Raw genomic sequence first — 21,158 nt, 5'->3', positions numbered from 1 at the left:
TCATATTATGTTAACGTTGGTGAATTGTTCAGGTTCACATTGAGGCCCTCCACAACAGGCCAGGAGATGTCCTCAATGCATGCATGACCAATGAGGCAATGCAACATACTGTAGCATGAGAACAATACCACAAATCTGGTGTTTTTAGCAAATTCCACACAACTTGTTAGAGTGGCCTTCAAATACATCCTGTATGGGGCTGCTGTCACGTTTTACCTGTTGGTAGTAGTAGAAGGCACAGTGTAGCCAGGTTTTATGAGACTGAACAAGTGTGATTCTGAACACGCTAGTGTGAAACATTTTCTTGTTTGAGTTAAACTACAACCCACCATACAAGACAACCACTTTTTCTCCCAGACATGTGAGTCCCTCCCCTCCCTTCTGAGTGCATGAGTCAGGAGGGGTGGTTTTCTGTCAGGGCTCCACATGCAGAGCTTTCACTGTGTGTGACTGTGCACTGCAATAGTAAACAGCGCTGTGTGATTCGTCGGCCTTGCTGATGTTCAGATACAGAGTATGGTCTACTCTGCTTCCATCGAAGCCTGGAAGTTCTACAGTTGGCGCTATTGATTTTCCATAAGAATTCTCCAACAACTGAAAAGAGCTATGGGACATGCAGTACCATAAAAAAAGAAAAGGAAAAGCTATTTTCAGTACAAAGTCACAATAGAAATGAGTAATTTAAGAGTAATTTCCAAATACAATGAAAGCAATTTGTCTCTGTGCCACTGATACAGAGCCAAACGTTACCTAGTGTCATACTGCATACAGTACTGGCACATAATGGTACATGGATAACAAAACAAGTTACAAGACATAATGTGGGCAATTACAACTGTTCACACTTCTGTGAATTCAAAACATAATTACTGCTCAAATTAGCACGCAGAATTGCAGCGAAGCATTCTTAAACAATTAACGTTATGGGCTGATAAATGAATAAGGACAGGTAGATTTACTGTACATTTGAATTATCTTTTCTTGTACCTTCCTTTATTTTGGTACCAGGACATCACACTCTTTGGGACGTCTGTCTGGTTACAGTGAAGAACCACAGGTTTGCCCAGATCCACTAGTACTGCAGGAGTCTGCCATACCTGTTCCAGTCCTTGTCCTGTCAGTTAAACAATGTAAAAAAAAAACTGTCAAAGTAAACCAATAATTCTTTACATCAAATTACAGTAGAACTTATCTGTGATCACAGCATCAAGTATATTTAGTACGCTATTTACCACAGTGGAACAGAAAGATGATCAACAAGGCAAGCATGAGGTTGACTGCAGGTGGTTTCAATGTAGAACTGCTGAGCATGTCAGAAGAGCAGAATGCTCAGCATACTGTAGGAGCTTGAGGTGGGTAGTAACGAGTTACATGTACTCATTTACATTCACTTATTTGAATACATTTCAAGCTAGTTTAATAAAAAAAACAATTACAACATACTTTTAACTTTGTGGGGGAACATATTTTTTGTTTTTTGCAGATTTATTACCGTGTATTGTTTTATTTGAAATGATAGGGTTTAGGCCATATTTGAATTTGCACATGGCAATTTCTAATTTGCTTATTTCTATTGGATAAGCATTTATAATTGTATATTTTGGACATTCCATTATGCTCTAATGTATAAGCAAAAAAATATCATGTAACCCAAGTCTTCACTTACTTACTCCTTGTCAAGTAATTATTTGGATTACTACTTTTACTTCTACTTGAATCAATATTTTAAAGTAACAATCATTTTATTTTAGTACAGTTTTTGTCCTCTCTATCAAGACCGTGAAACATAATGATGAAGGAAAACATTTGTAGCCTATACTCAAATAATCAGAGGTGTGCACCTTAACCATAACCTGTTTAAACATAGGCTAAAGTGTTGCATTCATGTGGTCATACAGTAGGTTAAGGTTATATGCTACTATATAACAATGTACATGACAAGGTTTTAAATGATATTATTCGTTCAATTTTGAAGTCACAAGTTTCTCACAACACATGCATTATGCATAATTTATTGTATGTTTAGTCAGTGTGCAGATGAGGGGGGCTCAGGTCTGTAGCCTACTCACGGACAACATACTGTAAGTCAGGGGTCTTCAACAGGGGGTCCGGGACCCCTGGGGGGTCCTCAGAGTTACTATGGGGGTCCTCCAAATCTTTGTGTTATATAACCTTTTTTTCTTTTTCTTTTTATATTAACCACTTGAACCCTAGTGTCCATATTCGGAGAACATTAGCCAAAAATAGCAGATCTACAAGCTCACAACGCCTCGCGCTGTGAGGCGTTGTGAGCTTGTAGATCGGTTATTTTTGGCAAAGACGTTTGGTGTATAGAGGAGAAAAAGACTAAGTACACAGTGAAAGGTCAAGTTTTGTAAGTATTGACCGTTCAAGTGGTTAAATATCTAGTAAAAACACAAATTGACATGAATCCAAAATACACTGATGATTGTGCTGTTAAACGATGAAACTATATGGTATTTATGGGTTGTGGGGGTCCCTGCTTCATCTCTCTCTCAACTAAGGGGTCCTTGGCCTGAAAACGTTGAAGACCCCTGCTGTAAGTGGTTATTAATGGACACATTGGCTGTCAGAAATGAAATCTGTGACTTTTATTGTAGGCCTACCAGACAGGCTCAAACCACTAACAGCTGTACAGTATAATTTGATCTACTCATTCTATGTATGCCCAAAGCTCTTTGCCTTCTCATATACTGTACAGTGCAATACAGTAGATGGCAGTGTTTTAAAGCTTTTGGAGTTGAATGTGTAGTCTATGTTAGTGTGCATACCCAGTGCATGCAAAGTGTGGATTCGAGGAAAGGAGCTATGTGTTTCAGTGTGCGAGTTCATGCCTGTACAGTATCTGTGTGCATGCACTCACATATGGTCTCTAATTGTTCAGTTTGTGTGAGGTATGTCTACATCGCAGTCTCAATGCCTGATGCTGTCTGTGAGGTCAGATATAATTCATAAGCACGTGCCATTCTGTCCCAATTTACCAGAGAGAGGCAATAACATACAGTATCTGCATGCAGTTGTCATGAGCAATCTCATCACAAATGACATTTAGCAGGTTTTCATTATCAGTGACAGCGTTAAAAGATTCTTGGAAATTCAGATATTTCTACGTGTCTGTTTCAATGGATCAGTAAACTCTCTTTTGTGTGTTTTGTTCAGTTTGCTCATTTGAGATTTCACTGAGAAATCTCCCAACATTTCTCATAACTCTGTCAGTTGTTTGGTTGTAAACACAATAAAATGATCTAAGTTTTGCTCTTAAGAGGTCACTGTTCATTGTCTTAAAGCTATGTTCCCTCAGAGAATAATTCCTTTCTCCAATGAAGTGTGTTTAGTGAAAATCTAAATGGAGAACAAAAAAATAATGTATCAACAATAGGCCTTTTCACAACAAAAAACTACGAATAATGATTAAAGAAGAAGAAGAAACTAAAAAAACTAAATCTAGTATACAGTAAGTGACTAGTTCTCAAAAAATAGAAGTTCTCCATTTATGGTTGATGTACACCCCCTGGTGCTTTGAACCCAAAACAACACTCTAAACTCTTGCATGCCACTCCTAACCTGTCCCCGGTTCTCTTGCAAGCAGAATAAATCACAGAGCTCATATCATCTAGTATGATGTAATCAACGATATATTTCTTCACATATTTCCTGGTTTTCACAAGGGTCTTGTAAATGTACACAAATCAAACACATGCCATTTTTTACAGACAAGTAATGATTTGGAAAGAAACAGCGTGTGGTTGGAAACCAAAATGCAGAGGGGAGGAGTAGACTATACAGTATGCGGGTGAGTCAGCTTCAGCCAGGGTGCAGATAATGTCTCTCAGACACACAATGGTTGGTCAATTGTTGGAAGTTTAAATCCTCTCCTCCAGAAAAAACTCAAATGAGTTAATATGGTTTCACTTGAGTTATGTCATTTGGTCCATCCACTATGCCGGTTCAATATGACATACGATTTAAATAACAAACACATAAAAGTAACAATGCCTTGTCAAATATACATTATCAGTGTCAAACATTTCTTATCTTCAGAACATCAAAGCTGACAAAATGAAGTGACCCCTCTTTGGCCCCATTTAAGACAGAGTCACTGTCATAATATCACTCATGAGCAATGTTTTGTACATTACACTACAGTATATACAGAATATCATTCCAAATTCTATCCTTGGGGGAAGAAGGCGTTCCGACTCAAAAGCTTGAAGGGTCATTCAGGTAAAAGTGTTGAAGCCTGGTTTATTGTGCAAGGGGATGCCCTCGGCTCCTCTGAACTCTTCTGCAATTTCATCAAATGTACGTCCCTTGGTCTCCGGAAGGCGTCTCCAGGTGAAGGTGAATGCAAACAGAGCCACAGACATGAAGAGGAGGTACACATAGGCACCGCACACTTTCTGTATGGGACAGTGAGAGGGGCATAGGAGGGGTTACAAGAAATGACCATGCAAGGGCTTATGTTACATAATTCTATTTCTATCTACAGTGTGTGGCGCAACTCTCCCTCATTCCCTCTCTACGTAGCCGGGGATCTCCATGTGTTCTCATTAACAACAGAAACACATACGCACACACAGGTCTCTCCATTTATGGGTAAGCTCTGGTTTGTGCTTCGTCAGGCATGTCTGTATTTGTGCTGATAATGTGGTGCTCTGTGCCACGTTATCAACCTGCCCAACCGTTGCCAGCGTTATAATGTTGTAGGGTTAATGTTGTATTAATGTATGTATGTATTAACATGTGGCAAATGTCCTGTCCATTTGGGCAGATGTGCGCAACAGACAAGCATGTGCAACTTGAGCTTTATAGTAGATATAGGCCTATACAGTATGAGAAATATATATGTATGTATGTATGTATGTATGTATATATATATAGTTAATAAACAACAGGGTAACATTGAACAGTGCTACATACAAGAATCCTTAGTTTCCCCATTGACACTCTGATTTTCTCTCAAACAACAATAGTGTTACTGTATGGCCAGCAGACCAGCGGTACAAACGTACCAGCAATGGAGGAAAGAGCAGGGCCAATACAAACTTCCCTCCCCAATTGAGCATGCTGGTGAAGGCCATGGCAATGGGTCTGCCAGGCTGATCGAATAGCTCTGCAGCAATGAACCAGGAAATGGGCCCTGGGCCCAGCTCGTATGCTGAAATCAGGCAGAAAACCACAAGGACCTGGAGACTGCGTAGTTCTGGTACCAGGTGCTGTAGGTTGTATGGGAAAAGACAGTTATACTTTGACAGTTGATGACTGGTCTGGTGATTGGTTAGTCATTGTGAGTTGGCTGGCTACTTGGTTTAGGGTTTTTGTCATATATAGCAGGCTTCAGAATAATAGGACACAGAAATGAGTTGCATTTTTTGTTGCATGGAGGTGTCTTGTGTTCATCGAAGGGCTGTCTCTCATCCACGCCTGTTATAAATAGTGGAGGAAGGAAAATGGGACATAGGAATAGCAAATTCCTTTATTTTGCATCCAATCCATTCAAATAACAATAATCCACCCTGTTGATGTGAGTAGATGTGAATGTGTTTTCACTAATGGCCATTCCACTTTTAGAATGTTAATTGGATTTAAATAAACAAATGCATTTTACTAACGAGAAGGATTGTCAGTAGAATGCATGCTATACAATTATCAAGATATGTCAGCTTGTTCAACACTATTTGTTCAGTGGCTGCAAATGTACTCAGCAAATGTATGCAGTTGGGCTGAAAATGTAGTTATTTTTATTTAAACTCTTACAGTATGTCTGCTGAAAGGCACACAAACAGTGTTGCATGAAACATTATGGAAGTTTGTGAGGAGCCAAACTCACCCCTTTTTAAGTTAATCAGTTCTTCCTTGCTCCATCACCAACTTTCCACAAAGGTTCATACAATACAATACTGTACACTAAAATCGAATGCCTTTTGGAGATATACTAACAAACAGATATAAACAGACAAACTGGGCAATAACTTAACCCCCATCCAACATTGTTTAGGGGTGTAAAATGAGCTTACCAGGAGTGAATCTACTATGGTCATCACAAGGTTGCATACTGCTATAGAAATGAAGCCAGTCAGTAACAGTCTCCTCCTTCCCGCCCTTTCCATGAGGAAGAACTGGATGGGGGGGGGGAAATAAACCCAGGTCAATCATCTCACATTTTGTTTTTGTTTGTAAGAAATGTGTTATTTCTGAAACTGCAATCAAACTGTTACATAAACACAAACAAGGAAATATTGGTTGTATTATTGTCCTTATTCTAATCCTTATAATGTACCGTAATTACATAGTGTAGCTTTAAGAAGAAACTATGTCTAACACAATACTATACTGTAGTTGCATCTGTTACTTTCACCAGAGAGTCTAGTTTTCACCTACCTGTCCTGTCCCCTGACTTAATATTTACCCGTCAAATTGTTGAATTTGGCAACATCTTGAATAGAGTAAACCACTGCTGGTCCAGACAATTCCAAATCCAAGTTTCTTGCGCTCTATTCCCTAGTCTGTTTAACAACTCATAATACGGCACATATTATTGTATGTTTTTACTGCATAATCAAACCACAATTATAGCTTTTAATATCAAAGTTTACTTGTAGAATCTGTACTCACTGCCACCAAAGTGAAGGTCAAATTGACAGCTCCTACACCCAGAGTCAAGTATTTGGCCTCTTCAAATTTTGCCTGGAACATTCTGGTGGAATAATTGATGATCTAGAGGGGGAAGAAGAGAGTTTCTTTTGAGCACAGTGGGTCACTGGGCCTTCCCACTGTGATTCTAGGACCTGAGTTAACCGTGCTGACATGTTGCCCCAGAAATCTGTCCCACAAGGAGTACAGGCAGCCGGGAAGAAGTGCTGAGCTTCAGGAGAAAGAGTCTGAATAATTCATTAAATAAATACCACAACCCTGCAAGTGAATATTCATCAAACAAAGAACAGCGCCATGCAAGAATTGTTTTGAACCACATCTACGTTTTATAAGATCATTTTTCTTTTACAGTGAAGTGGAAAGGGAAATTACTATGACAAGCCCTAAACTTGTAGCCGAAGATAGTATTTCATTGTGGCCGAATCATAATGTTACGGTAAATATTTCCAAAGCAAAAAAAGAAGAGTAAAGTATCCCCCCTTTTGTGACAAACAAGGTTGCAAATATTTTGGTCAAGGACCTTCTTCAGGCATGATTCTTGAATGTGTATGTGTAGTGTACGTACACAAAGATTTCATGCATGTGTGAAAAATACTCTTGATTATCTTTTGATAAATCTCTGTCTACTCAGTGTAAGAATATAAAAAATGAAGGCCTATTGTTTGATGGCAAGTCATTGAAAAGATGACTGAATTTAAGGTGAACTTCAGGTGGACAAGTTTACTTTTTGTTTAGTTTTTCCTCCCAAAAATGGTTTATCCACAAAACCCATCTCTTTATTGACACCTGTATTAGAACATACATGGAACCTTCTGAAACCAAAAAAAAAAAAAAAAAAAAAACCCTACCGACTCACCGCATTAAATCCAGATAGCTGACTGCCCAGATTGACAACCAGAACAATGATGATTGGCTGCCTGTAGCTGCGCTTCCTGAAGAACTCATGAATAGTAACCCCAGTTTGGGTACGGGCCGCCTCATCTTTCATCTCCTCCAACTCTGTAAACATCTTGTCTGCGCTGCCTCGCAGTCTCCGGAGTGCTGAGGTATAACAATAGGTTATATATAGTGTAGCCGTTAGGCAGAGCATTTGAATAGGTTCAAGTATACTTTTTTAGCAACCCCAGGAGCTGGTGCTCTAAGGAAGGTGATGTGTCTTTGGTTCCAATTAAACAACATATCTCGAAAACTAATGGCCCGGATTGCTTAGAATTTTCAGTGCACCATCTTGCTCCCTAAAGGATGGCCTCTACTTATTTTGTTGACCTACAATGGTAAGGAGTATCATGACATCTACAGTATACTGTAGGTTGCTTGCAGAGCTTTTAGACTCTTTAAGACTTTTTTATGGGTAGCAATTCATTAACCCAAAATACGCCCAGTGTGAATTGAAGCTTGGCCAATGTGGGATGGGGCGGGACATACGTACAAACAGACGCGGGACAAAGCCAGATGTAGGAGCGGTTAGCACCACTCAACAGATATATGCCGCTCAAAAGAGATATGAGCAAAAAAGGCATTCTGCTTGGGTCTTATTAATGGACCTGGCTGTTGATTATTCCTCCACGTTCAAGGGAAATGTTTTGTGTTATTGGCTGCTTGTAACACTGATAAATGTAACTTGATTCAAAAAGTTTAAAATGTAAATGATTGTAGATCCAAACCGTTTTCACAATTAAAGAACTATGCTGCAAGCAGTAGAACCCACCAGACTCTGCCTCGGTCTCTTTGCCCCGGTTGATGAGCAGGTAGCGGGGACTCTCAGGGCAGAGAGGCAGGGTGAGGTACTGCAGGAGAGCTGGGATGACAGATAGAAGCAGCATCACGGCCCAGTAATGCTCTGTACCCAACGCGGTCTCCAGGCCCACCACCTACACAAGGACACAGAGAAACAAAGGTTATGCTGTAGAGTTTAATTTCAACGCATTATAAACACCAGCGCTTTCATCTTTACTTGTGTGATCTTAGACATGTCATTTCTATTATCAAGTACAAAATCGTATTGATTTTCTCATATAAATTATTTAGAACATTTGGCGAGATATTGCTTACTTGTATCGAAGCAAGACAAGTAGTCTTACAGTATTCAGACTTTGAATAAAAGATTTATAAGTCCCCCTTTTATAAAAAAAAACAAAAAAAAGATCTCATCAATACCTAATCAGTAACAAAAGCAAGTTTTACACATCCTCACCATTCCAATGAGGATGCCAGTAGCAAAGGAGACTTGGTTGAGGGTGGCGAAGGCCCCTCTCAGGTTAGTGGGGGACACCTCCTGTATATAGAGGGGGTTGAGACTCATCACAAGGCCACAGAAGAGTCCGAACACCAGGCGCCCCATGATTAGAACCTCGAAGGACTCGCTGGACTTGGAGGCAAACATCAGACTGGCTCCCACCACAGATATAGCGTTCACAATGAGTATGGAGTTCCGTCTGCCAGAAGAAATGGGAATATAGACATATCGTCACTGGCGGGCAGAAACCTCGTATCTCCAAGTTTCAAATTTGTACGTTCTTTCGCAAAGTAAAGCCCTGCTACATCATATAGGGCCGTCGCACAAAAGTAGTGAAAACAGCTGATCTACAACGCCTCGCGATGTGCTTGTAGATCGGCTGTTTTCACTAGTTTAAGTCATTTTTAAAATGATGAATGCGAAACGAACGGTTTTGGACATACAAGGTTTTCACCCGACAATGACGATATACTAGCGTATATTTGGCTGAAACACTTACTTTGTAAATGATTATTTTATGAAATTATCAATTATCGGTTACTTCTTTAAAATGGATTCAATCAATTAGTCAGATTATCTGTTACACCCCTAATTGTGTCAGTACCGTCCGTATGAGTCTGCCAGGTATTTGACCCCCAGGGACCCGAGCAGGGCTCCAAAGTCCTTGATGCTGACAGAGAGGGACCACAGGAAAGTCAGGCTGTGGTCTGGCATGGATTGGTTATGCCTAGATCTCCAGGTGTTGTTGAAGAACTGCTCAATGATCTACAATAGACAAGACATGTGTATACGTAGTATAATTATGCAATATATGGGATCTTTTAATGCTGGGTTTCACTCTATTCAGACATCATAGCTATAGATTTTCGCTAATGACAACCAGATATATGTCAGTGTGTTTAGTGGTTGGTGGTTGGAATGAAAACAAAAACATTGCATGCATTCATTCGCCCATAGCAAATGAACAGACCCTACTTGCAATGCATCAGTGTTGATTTTGTCGACTAAAACTATGACTAAAAATGTTTGTCGACTGTGTTTTTTTCACTGACGAAAACTAAATAAAAACGAAATAAAAACTAAGCTGTGATGACTAAAACTAAGACTAAATATATTTACAATTTCATCAACAAAATAAAATCTAGACTAAAACGTTAGGGAGGGACTGGTGGAGAAGAGAGTCATTTTATGTTTGGTTGCTCTCAGGTTTTGAGTGCTGAAAACAGCAGATCTACAAGCTCACAACGCGTCGCAGCGCGACGCGTTGTGAGCTTGTAGATCGCAGCGCGACGCGTTGTGAACTTGTAGATCGGCTATTTTCAGCACGCAACCAAGTGTAAAATCAGTCATTACGATGCCATCAAGGCCCGCCAAAATACTTGAGTTGATAAATCAACTGAAGATTTTGTAGACTAAAACCTTATGATATTTAGTTGACTAAAACTAAAACTTTTCAGGTGAGTAAAATTATGACTAAAACTAAATTACATTTTATTCAAAAGACAATGACTAAAACTAAATCAAAATTTGCTGTCAAAAACAACACTGCAATGCATGTACATTCTGTCCTGCTCACCTTAGCAGGGGCGTTGACATTGCCTGTGTGGTAGCCAATCTGCAGAGAGCCTAACACTGCCGCCAGTATGGAGGTCAGGAGTGTGGCCGTCATACGGCTCTACAGCAAACCAGGGAGGGAGGTAAAACATGGGGGTCACATCACACAACACATTTTGAAAATCCTGAGGTCAGGCACATCATTTGACCCTTGAACTTTTGTGACTCGCTCCTCCTGAGAAGGAAGGCATATGGCGGAACTGCTCTCCCACCATTACCACAAGAGGCTTGCATTTGAAGTAACATAAGCAGATGGAGGTGTTGGTCCATCAATACAGTAGTCATTCAATTAATAAGAAAAAAGAAAAAGAAAACTAACCTCCTTGGAAGCCATCTATTTGAGTAAGAAGAGGTATCACTCCCTGAAGATACTGGTGCATTTACTGCCTGCTTTCATCTGCTGTCAAAATGGGTACAGGTTATAGATATACAGTTTATAATGATACATGTGATACAGAAGATAATTATAATAATTGACGAGTGTGAAACATGTGAATCATGTAGTCACATGATTCAGATGTGCTGGAAGCTCTGCTATCGACTCAGTTCCACAAATAATGTACAGTATTATAAACAATAGGGGTTTGACTTTGAGTAGCGTTATACAAATACAAATATACTCTAGAGTCTAGACATATATAATCGATTATGTGCTTTTGTTTTCTTGTTGGAGAGATTTAAAATTATTGAATTGTTGGCCATAAAAAGTACTGTAAACAAAAGGACATTGTAGTATACTGTATACAAATATACTGTAGAGTAGACTTGTGATAACCGATTATACACTTCTGTTTTCCAGAACAGTGTTGACAAAAGTTGACCAAACTGAGTTGACCATATAAACATAATCTTTTTTCCTAACTATCTAACTGTATCCTTAAACTCTCTAAATGTTTTTGTAAAAGTGTTCAAAGTTCCTCACATGGAAAGCATGTAATGTTTTAATGTAATTTTGCATTTATATTAATTTCTAAAACAATGTTTACTTAATGTATTAGTCTCAAAATATCACACACAATGGTGACAGCGATTAAATCATGGCATAAAGAATATATTCAATACACATTTACACAATCAGTTTTGATGATAGATAAGCCATATCATTATGTAAAATATCATCACAAAAGACAATAATCTATTTGGTACTACAGTAGAACGTCTAGCTTACCTGCACAGCGCAGTGCTGTTGAAAGCATGAATTTTGTCCAGGGTTGTGATGGTACAGTAATTGAAAAAGATCAACCAAAATGGTCTATAAACTAGAAATATACTTTGAATAGGTGGATTTAGCTCCAGCCTGGTTAATCATAATGTCTATCGATAGAAGTTGGTCTTATTCTGTTTTAAGCCTCGATCACGCTCTTTTCCTGAGGTGTGTGTTGGTCCTGTCTTCATCCATGAGTTTACATTATGTCTCTTTTGTCGCAAGCAGACACTGGTCTGGGTCTTTCTGAGTGACCATGCGTGCGCACGCACACACTCACAGACACTCACAGACACACACACACACACACACACACACACACACACACACACACACACACACACACACACACACACACTGTGTACACACACACACACACACACACACACACACACACACACACACACACACACACACACACACACACACACACACACACACACACACAACACACGTGCATGCACATGCTTGTACTGTAGTCTGTACCACACATGCTCTTTTTCCTTGTGGCCCACAGGTCTACTGCTGAAGTCGCACCCATCTGGTGAATTTGTGGTAGGCCTGACAGAATGAGATGACAGCACTCAGGCTCCCTGGACAGGCAGAGAGGCCCTGGGATGAAAACCCTTTAGTTCTGATCTGCAATCAGCTATCTTTACTCCCAGGTCCTAAAATGAGCAACTGAGGAAACAGGAAAACTGTTGTCAGATCAGTGCTTAACACCATTGCAGTCTATACTCAGTTCTTGGAACCCCTGGAGTATGTCTTGGCAATAGCACTGTTGTTTACTGTGATGTGCGTGCGGCCGCGTGTGCGTGTGTGCGTGTGTGTGTGTGTGTGTGTGTGTGTGTGTGTGTGTGTGTGTGTGTGTGTGTGTGTGTGTGTGTGTGTGTGTGTGCGCGCGCGCGCAAGTGTGTGTGTGTGTGTGTGTGTGTTTTACAAAGTTAGTACGTTTTCTGTCAGACAGAATGGGTTGGCCCCCAACATGTGAGCAAAACACACAGATGAAGGGTGATTTATACTTTGTTGCTACCGAGAATACAAGCTCACAACATGTTGCAGTGACGCGCTGTGAGCGTGTAGATCTGCTATGTTTGGTATGCGACACCTTGGGCAACCATCAGGCTCAAGGAACCCCTGAGATAGGTTTGACATGCATGGCATGGAAGCATTATCGTCATGCCTGTGGATTGAGGAAGAATAGAAAAGTATTGCAGGTGAAAGAAGAAATACATATGAGGAAAATATTCCTGCCTAGAGTACAAGTAACTATGTATTATTTGATTTAATATGCAAATGTTTTTGAAGAATTCACATAGAATAATTACTATCAATGTCATAATGAGCTGATCTAAAGCTGCTTTGCTGATCAAGGGGAAACAATGTCTAGATAGAAGGTGTGTCTCTAAATGAAACGCCCATCACACAGTGGTGTGACTGGAGTCATGATAGAGGCTGCATTGAGACACACAAGTATGGAAATGTGGTACATGTTGTATTGGTTCAATTCGGTTATGTTCTGTCTCTCCTCTCCTCTCTTCTCCTTTGGTCTGTAATGTTCCCAGCATCCCATCCTTCTGTCATCCTTTCTGTTTGTGTACATTTTGAATGTTGATCCTAGACATTCATCCTAAAAATGTCTTCCTCTGACAGTGCTCCATGTGGAGACCAGGAGGAGCACACTCCCAACACTGCCCCAGAGAGACTAACCCAATCCAGACTGTGATCAAAGAGGAGAAACGTGCAAATATCTCAGCAGAGAAGCGTGAACCGCTTTAGGCAACTTGTCCTGTGTGGTCTGCTGTAGCATGTGTGTTCTGTGTGCGTGTTTTTTTTTTGTGTGCATGCAAGTGCTTGCATGAGTGCATGCATGTTGTATGTGAATGGCTGGTGGCACAGGGATTCCAAGTGAGATCAACTTCCCACTCCTCCTCTAACCACCACACCACATGACCACCTCCCACCCAACACCAAAAGTCTAGCCAACCTAGACACCACCTCTACCTGAGTAGCACGGAGCAAACCGCTACTCAGCTCAACAGTGTGCACTACCAAAATGGGTTGTGCATGTAAGATACCCAAATCCCCAGCTTTGCTACCAAACTCATCCACAGATTGCACAGAAACTGACCTCACCTTTGACATCTCATAACTGAAGAATGTCAAATGTGTTATCTTCCAGATCATGGCCCGGGATCCTCACACTTTCATATCAGCACTACTGTATCATCAACACATCCATAACCTCAGGCTGCATCCCATCTGCCTCTAAGTCAGCCAGAGTCTCAAGAAACCAACCACTGAACCCTCAGATGTCAAGAACCTCAGACCAGCATCACTCCTTTCCTTCCTTCCAGCATCACTCCTTTCCTCTGCACAACACAGAATCAAGAATGTGTTGTGCTTTATCTCAATCTTTCACAGAATAACCTGTTGTATCCCAACCAGTCAGGATTCAAAGTACAAGTACCAATACACTGATGCTGGCCGACAAACCAAAGGCATGGCACCCTCTGGGTAATCACTACAACTGGATAAACAACCTATTCTCACCCCCTCTGCTTCACCAGTCCGAAGTGTTCCCAACTCGCTTTCTGCTTCACCCGTGCGACGCTTTGGGAGCGCCTACGGTCAGGCGCGAACGGAGATTTTTAGGACAAGAACAGAGAGTCTTAGTACGCATTCGCCGACATGTGTTTACTGGAATATTTTACGGGGAATCGAACCTCGGTCTCTGGATTTGCGTAACCATGCTCTACCGACTGAGCTATAACCAGACGACTGGCAAATTCCTTTTTTTTTGTGTTTTTATCTTTGACAACGTGGATGATAACGTAGTCCCTTCTTTGAGCCGTATTCGGACGCGGAAGCAGTCCCCTGGTCAAAATTTACTATTCTGTCCATAACGGCACATAATTCGGTAACGCCGCTGAGTCGGCTCATGCGCCGTTCACACCGTTCGCCGCGGCGACTCGGTCGCTACCGCTCCCTCGGCGGCGTCTCACGGGGTTCATCGGCGCCTGAGACACGGCGGTTTCGTCGTTTATAGTGGCGTGAGCGGTAGCGACAGGTGGCTGGTCAACCAGTAAGCCCTTCAAAGCAGTATCGAATCTCGCTTTGGGAAATACTTTTTTTTCCTTTCTTCTTAGACCACCCAATGCGTCCAACCCGTGAAACAGTAGGCAATCCCAAAGCGTCTATCGTCCGACGCAGTACAGTACTTCACAACGTGTCGGTTGTATGACGCTTTAGGGGTGAGAATGTGTTGGGATAAAACATCCTCTTTTGGTCAAATTTTAACCTCAGCAAGGTCGATAACTTCACAGTGGGTGACAATGTTATCTCAAGAAAATACAAAATGACCTACTTGGGTTGCATCCTAGAGGCAAATCTTTTCAGTGACATAATGACTACTAAGGTAATCAAAAGAATCTACCAAATAACTTTTTTTTTTACACAAGATCGCCCCGCTGGTCAGTAAGAACACCTTGAAGACTAGCAAGCACACACATTCAACCCTTCTTTGACTAAGGAGTCCCTCATCTCGCGCACACCTTACTCTTGATCATTTTGAAAGTGTGGGATGGCTCATGGTAGCTGACAGAGTACAGCATCTTGCAATGGGCCTGGTGTACAAGATACACTACACCACTAAGATATCCATGTACTTCCAATACATCAAGGGTGTCTTGTTTTTTTTTGTTTTTTTTTTTGGAACAGCAGTGGTCAGTGGAGGAGATCGTATTCACACACAGTGATAATCTGCACATATTATGTGCACATATTATGTGCACATATTTGTGAAGATTCACTTATCTTTACAATGTTCCTCTTGTAAGAAAGCTTAGCAGATGTTTTAAAGATCAGTGACACAGCACAAATGCTGTGAACACAGGCTATTTTTAATGACTTCCGTCGTCCTTGCAAGCCAAGCATTGCTTCTTTACCAGATGCACTCCGCTCAGCTCCAGCAAGAAAATGCCTGTTGTCGTGATATTATCGTATCGTATTCTGATTGGACAATATAATGATGAGACGTCATGTGGGTCTATCATAATCATCAGCACCGCTCACTTTACACTGGTGTGATTTTTTTATTACATAAAACGTCTCTGGAGGGCAATAGTGTCTCAATCCTTTGTTTTAATCTTTATTGAATGTTAGCTTGATAGGCAGCATTGGTAGCTTTTGATATTAATGTTTTATAGTAAAATACTAATACAGTATTTGAAAAATGATTGAAAATCAAATCTAACAAATACATGAAATAAACATGAATAAAAGCTTTCTTCCCTTTTTTTTTAATTTTTTCAACTTTAGCAACTTTTTACAACCACAATTAGCAATAAGTTATTCATAAAAGTAAACTTTTTATGGAGTTTTCTAGCCAAACAGTTGCTCAACTCTCAGCTCCTCACTTCATTGCTTTTTATTATACCTTGGAAATCGTCCCAAATGCTGTTAAAGAAATACAGTATGTCTAGAAAAAGAAAATGAACTGTACATAATAGTCACTGAAATGCTCAGTGTTAATACTGTATTTATCCCTGTGTAACACCTAAACCTAGAGAGTGTACTAATGGACCCAAATAGTCCCTTATGGCAGTGGTTCTCAACCTGTGGGTCGGGACCCCCAAATTATTTTTTGGGGTCCCCAGATGATTAACTTAAAGTGCAACATTGTTTTCTCTCACAGCAGCAAACAAACCAATGTAGAGTTTAAGTGTATTTCTAAAGTGACAATTTAAGGACTTTTTAATACCTCTAAAATGACACATTATACATTGGCCAAATTGTCAAATATTAGAGGCAGAAATTGTGAAAATAGCCGATCTACATGCTCACAAGCAAGTGAGCATGTAGATCGGCTATTTTCACAAACCGTGTTATACAAAATGTATGCCTCAACTCTTTGCGCTCGTCAGGGTGGAGGGGTCCACAGTTCAAATATGATTATTTTCTGGGGGTCGTGGACTCAAAAGGTTGAGAACCACTGCATTAACCTTTGCCTTTGCTTGTCCATTACAGGAACCACATTTGGTTCCATTTGTACAATCAGAGGATATAAATGAACACTTAGGATTTTACAGTACGCTCCATGGGCATGAAGGCAGAGAGAGAGAGAGAGAGAGAGAGAGAGAGAGAGAGAGAGAGAGAGAGAGAGAGAGAGAGAGTGAGTCAGTCATAGGGGGTTAAGAACACATTGTCCACCTGCACATTCTGTGCATGTGTTCCTCCAGCTGAGTTTTCAATCAGTGTGTAGATACGCCTGTCTAGAACATGACCTTTAGCGCTCCCCGGCCTGGCCTCCCGCCAGGCGACCCCGTGACCCCTGGGCTCGGGCTGCCCGGCAGGTGTTGCTGTAGGCCACCGTTTCTCAGCGGCTGGTCCGGGGCCCACCAAAGAGATCCAAATGTAACCCTTACAGCTCTGTAACTCTGAGAGTGCATACAAATGGAACCATTTTTAATGAGAGTTACAGATCCGTAAGGGTCTGTAACATTGGGACCCCCACATTGAGAACCATTGGCATCATCAGACCCCCCCCCCCCCCCCCCACCACACACACACACACACACACACACACACACACACACACACACACACACACACACACACACACACACACACACACACACACACACACACACACACACACCCCACTGTTAGCATTTAGCCATATCATACACCATAATGGCCAACCCTAATTACCTGTAATGGTGTTTGATCTGCGTTTAAGTGTTTCAATGCACACGTGGGAACAAACTAAACTATAATTGTACCCCCTTCTCCGAACACACGCTCACAAATGATTTCACACATGTGTAAAATGAGACCGCTTTGTATTTTGTGGGACACTAAAATGCCATACTTTCCCATCCATTCCCCACATACATGAGCGCAGACCACATACACCGTTGCCCTATCTGTAGACAGCAGACCTTTGCTGCGTGTCACTCCCCATCTCTCTCTCCCCGTTTCCTGTATACCTACACTTAACTAATCTATAAAGCCCTAAATATATATATATATATATATATATATATATATATATATAATATATATTAAAAAATAAAGAAAAAATAAAGAAAAACAGTAACACGTGTACACAGTTTATTTAATACATATTACACATGAGGGTGTGCTTTATTATTCTCATGATTATGGTAATGCAGTTAGAAATGAGGCACTTTAAAACCATCCATTTCCATCAAGTACAGAATATATATTTTTTAAATGAACAATAAAACAATGTGATTAAAATGGCATGCTGCTATCTATGAGGGAGGAGTTATCTATTGAGTTTTGGTATCGGCTGTTTGAAAATTCACAAAACAGGGAAGCCAGGATGAAAGTTTGTCCTGTTTCTTGTTGAATTGGGGGGAGCCAGTGTGAAGACTGTGAGGATTGCAAGGCATGTGCAAAGATGGATGGATTGATTGATGGATGGATGGATCAAAGGGAATTCCAGTGCAGGTAACTCGCAGTGTTAGTGGTTATAGAAAAGGTGAGTAGGTACAATGTTAAGTAACCGAATAATGTCATGTCTTATGTATAAAGAGTACAACATTTTTCTTTTTTTTTTTCTTTTTTTAGCACCATTAAAAGATAATAATATAAAACAACATATAAAGTAAAATATATAAGCGGTAAGAAAAAACTGTGACATGGAACAGTCCAGCCTATGTAGCCTATATAGTGCAGACCAAAAGTGTTGAAAATGAATCAATACCTTTTGAGACCAAGTGCTTCATATTTCAGGGGTATCAGAAAGGGCACAGCAATGACCAAAATGGATGTAGGCCTACTTTGTGTTTTGTCAGGCACTCACCTTTTGGTCTGAGAATAAACAAAAGGTTGACAATGGTTATTCATGTGCTATGAGTCTCATGAACTTTAAAAAACAAAACAAAAAACTGTGTAATGCCAAATTATTGAGAAAATAAGCATTCTAAAATCCCTGGGTGTCAGTGGGTGATTATAACCACTATTGAAAGAATGAAGGAGGCCAAAAACATCCTGAAATAACTGCACCTGCACTATACACACGTCACTCACAAAGCCCAGAGAATTCCAGCCCTCACCTATCCACCCAGGGGCGTCACAAGGGGTAGGAAAGTGGGACTGAGTTACCAGGGCCCAAGGTGGAGGGGCCCTATGGTAACTTTAGCTATTGAAAAATAGCAGATATACAAGCTCACAGCGCGGCACCGAGTGCCGCGCTGCGAGCTTGTAGATCTGCTATTTTTGAAAAGTCGTAAAAATTTGCGCAAATCTTTGAATATGTCTTTTTTAAGCGAACATTTGTAACTCAAATTTTGCTTCCAGGGAGGGGTCCCTGGAACTAAATATTTTGAGATGGGGGTCCGTGGCCAAATTCATATCATTTTGGGGGTCCTTCACATGAAAAAGTTTGAGCATCACTGACATGGAAACATGGGTTTCTTGCACACATTTTCACGATTTTTCAAAAATAGCAGATCTACAAGCTCGCAGCGCGGCACTCGGTGCCGCGCTGTGAGCTTGTATATCTGCTATTTTTCAATAGTTAACATTCATGGAGGGCCCGCAGTGAATCCTTGTACCCAGGGCCCAGAATTTGGTGTGACGCCCCTGCTCACCTATCCACCTATGAAACCACTTCAGCAGCCCTTCCACCTCCCCGTCCCACTCTTTGTCAAAAGAGAAAACACAAGCATGCTCACACGTGCACTGCACACAGACACGCATCCCTAAGCAGCTGCGTCATTATAAAACTCTTTTGAACTTCACACTGGAAGTCAAATGCCACATGTGTCAGTACAAGACAGATGTACCGCAGCTGCCTCTTGGCTCCAGTTTCATCTACTCCACTCCTCTCCTTCCCTTCCTGTACCTATACAGTACCATCTACTCCACTACTCTTCCTCCCTTTATCCTGCAGTACCTTCCATACTCATCTTCCTCTGTTACTTCTTAACTCCCTTCCCTTCCCACTACCCCATCCCTTACTTTGAGTGCAAGAGTTAATCAAACCAGTCGATTTAAGCGATTATAAAAATGTATCGATAATTACAGTACATATAGGCCTGTCGATAAAATAATTGATTTGTAATCTATGACTATTTTGGGCATGTCATTGAAGGCAATGTCAAAAACAAGCACAGAGAGAGTAGATACGTTATTTTAACTGTTTTCACAACACCATTGTAAAGCAAGGTATAAAATAGGGTTTAAGTGGTTAATTGATGTGTTGATATACTGTATGTAAAACACATAAAATAATTATTCAATGAATAGAAATCAATAGAATAATCGCTATAGAAAATAATCGACTGTTGCAGCTCTATTTCTTACCACCCTTCTCTTTCCAATACTCCATTTACAAACCACTGCCACCAAGCACCATCACCCCACATCTCTCCTCCACCTTGCGCACGCACGCACGCACGCACGCACGCACGCACGCACACACACACACACACACACACACACACACACACACACACACACACACATTGTAACGGTTTATTCATGTCCACACAAGGACAATTTGCATACAGGACAAATATTACATGTGCAGGTTACATTCACAATATCAAGACATTTCATGAAACAACAAGAATGTCTCTCAGTACACAGAGGGCACAAGCACTAGCGTCTCTGCGGCCACCAACCATGGTAACCTTGCACGCACATTCCCACTAGGTCAAGGAACAAATGCCACCTTTTTCACATTGGCCTGTTATCGTGCCACCATCAGGTTGTCTTTTGCAAAACACATTCTTGGAACAAAATGCCTCAAATCATGACAAGCCCCAGATGACATGGCACCCTTTTCACATTTGCCTATTATGGCGCCACCAAGAGGCCACAATAACCTACCTGATCTGCAACTGCACTCGGAAGAGCACTGCTTCTAGTTTGGTAAGCTTCTTATTTTAATCCAAGGCCTCCTTACATACAATACTTTGACCTTTTCAAGGCTAAAATACAAGAGAACAATTCAAAAGTACCAGGAAATACCTGTTGAGGGCCCAAAGGTGCCTTGGCTCAATGGTGTGGTGCGCTTGATCGGTTGTCCCGGTCCACGGTTTCAGACAGGTTCAAGTCCCATGCCCAAGGTACATGGAGGACCATCGGGAGGGGTGTCCCTCCCCCTGTTTCCTGAGAAATATAGGTGAAGTGTTATGTCTGAAAGAACTCTCTCCAGCTATACTTTTACAGCCAGGGGAGAAGTTTTAAATGGTGAAATTCAACTGACTTTTAGTCTTGAAAAGGTCAAAATTCTACAGCAATGAACCAGAGGAGGACAGGAATTTGAACATGGAACGTCTGAACTGAGAGTCTGACCATTAGACCACCACACCACCTCCCACTGAAGGGGGGGGGGGGTGTCACACGTTATTCTAATGCTTGCCTGTAACGCCACACACACACACACACACA

The 21,158-nt window shown here is 41.1% G+C and overlaps 1 protein-coding gene across 1 annotated transcript; it reads right to left on the bottom strand.

Annotated features, from left to right (window-relative positions):
* Nucleotides 1–4,241: 4,241 nt before the first annotated feature.
* Nucleotides 4,242–10,580, bottom strand: slc2a1c (solute carrier family 2 member 1c; the record flags this gene model as incomplete). The annotated part of the gene is made up of 9 exons (XM_080750024.1): nucleotides 4,242–4,421; nucleotides 5,034–5,237; nucleotides 6,039–6,140; nucleotides 6,637–6,738; nucleotides 7,532–7,716; nucleotides 8,384–8,546; nucleotides 8,870–9,110; nucleotides 9,516–9,676; nucleotides 10,488–10,580. The coding sequence occupies 9 exons, from the start codon at nucleotides 10,578–10,580 to the stop codon at nucleotides 4,242–4,244; spliced, it is 1,431 nt and encodes a 476-aa protein (XP_080606150.1).
* Nucleotides 10,581–21,158: the final 10,578 nt, after the last annotated feature.

The sequence above is a fragment of the Nannobrachium achirus genome, assembly GCF_963921795.1.
Source record: "Nannobrachium achirus genome assembly, chromosome: 20".
Lineage (NCBI taxonomy): Eukaryota > Metazoa > Chordata > Actinopteri > Myctophiformes > Myctophidae > Nannobrachium > Nannobrachium achirus.
Note: the sequence above shows the minus strand (reverse complement) of the source record. Positions and strands in the feature narration are given on the sequence as shown.